Below are 902 nucleotides of genomic sequence, written 5' to 3' on the forward strand. Positions count from 1 at the left end.
CCATGGAAGGGGGCGTTGAACTTCGGGCCAGGGTTCCGTAAGGTGCGGGTTGGGACCCGTACCTCCCGACGAGGGGCGGGGTCGCAAGGGGGGGGGCACCCGAAGAGGAAGCGCGGCGGTTCTGCTTCTGAACTGGCCCGGTGTTTAGGTCGGCGTGGTCGCGGCGTGCTTGCGCTTAGGTCCCGCGAGCCGAGCGGTGGCTGCCGCCGGCGGCGAGCAGCGGCGCGCCCTCGCCGGGCAGGGCGGCGTCGAAGGGGGCGGCGCCCTCGCCGCCACCGCCGCCGCCGCCGCCGGGGGACTGGGCCTCGAGGTGTTGGCGCAGCAGCGAGGTCCGCGGGTGGGAGGAGCTGGCGTCGACGTGGCTGCGGCCGTAGTCGAGGCCGTCGGTCGAAGGGGCCAAGGGGGCCTGGTCGGGGGCGAAGATGAACGAGGGGCGCTGGGGGATGACCTCTGCGAAGCCGGCGGCACGGGCCCAGCTGCGGGTGAAGGAACGTATGCTGTTGTCGGCGCCCAGGTCGGCGACGGCGGCGAGGTGTCGCGTGACGGAGGAGCGTCGGCGGCGGCGGCGGCGCAGGCCCCCCGTCTCGCTGTCCCTGTGCTCATCGTTCTGGTAGTCCCTGGTTGCCGTCGTCGAGGAGCGACTGGTCCTCGGCGACGGCGTTGGAGTCGATGCTCACGGAAGCGTTGCGAGGCGCCGCGTTCGTAGTCATCCCAGGTGGCGGGGACCCTGGAAGCCATGGAGAAAGGGCGGCACGGGCGGGGTTGCTTGGTTCGAGACGGGCCGGATGCTTCTCTGTCGCGTGGTCGGGCGGCGGTTCTTCGTCGACGGGGCGGGCGACGGACGGAGGAAGCGCGGGCAGGCAGGATTGGGAGGAGGGAGGTGGAGGGAGGATAGCTCGACA

The 902-nt window shown here is 72.4% G+C and overlaps 1 protein-coding gene across 1 annotated transcript; it reads right to left on the reverse strand.

Annotated features, from left to right (window-relative positions):
* Positions 1-144: 144 nt before the first annotated feature.
* VDBG_08648 (conserved hypothetical protein) lies at positions 145-738 on the reverse strand (the record flags this gene model as incomplete). Its single annotated transcript, XM_003000806.1, has 1 exon — positions 145-738. The coding sequence occupies one exon, from the start codon at positions 736-738 to the stop codon at positions 145-147; it is 594 nt and encodes a 197-aa protein (XP_003000852.1).
* Positions 739-902: the final 164 nt, after the last annotated feature.

The sequence above is a fragment of the Verticillium alfalfae genome, genomic scaffold (assembly GCF_000150825.1).
Source record: "Verticillium alfalfae VaMs.102 supercont1.13 genomic scaffold, whole genome shotgun sequence".
Taxonomy (NCBI): domain Eukaryota; kingdom Fungi; phylum Ascomycota; class Sordariomycetes; order Glomerellales; family Plectosphaerellaceae; genus Verticillium; species Verticillium alfalfae.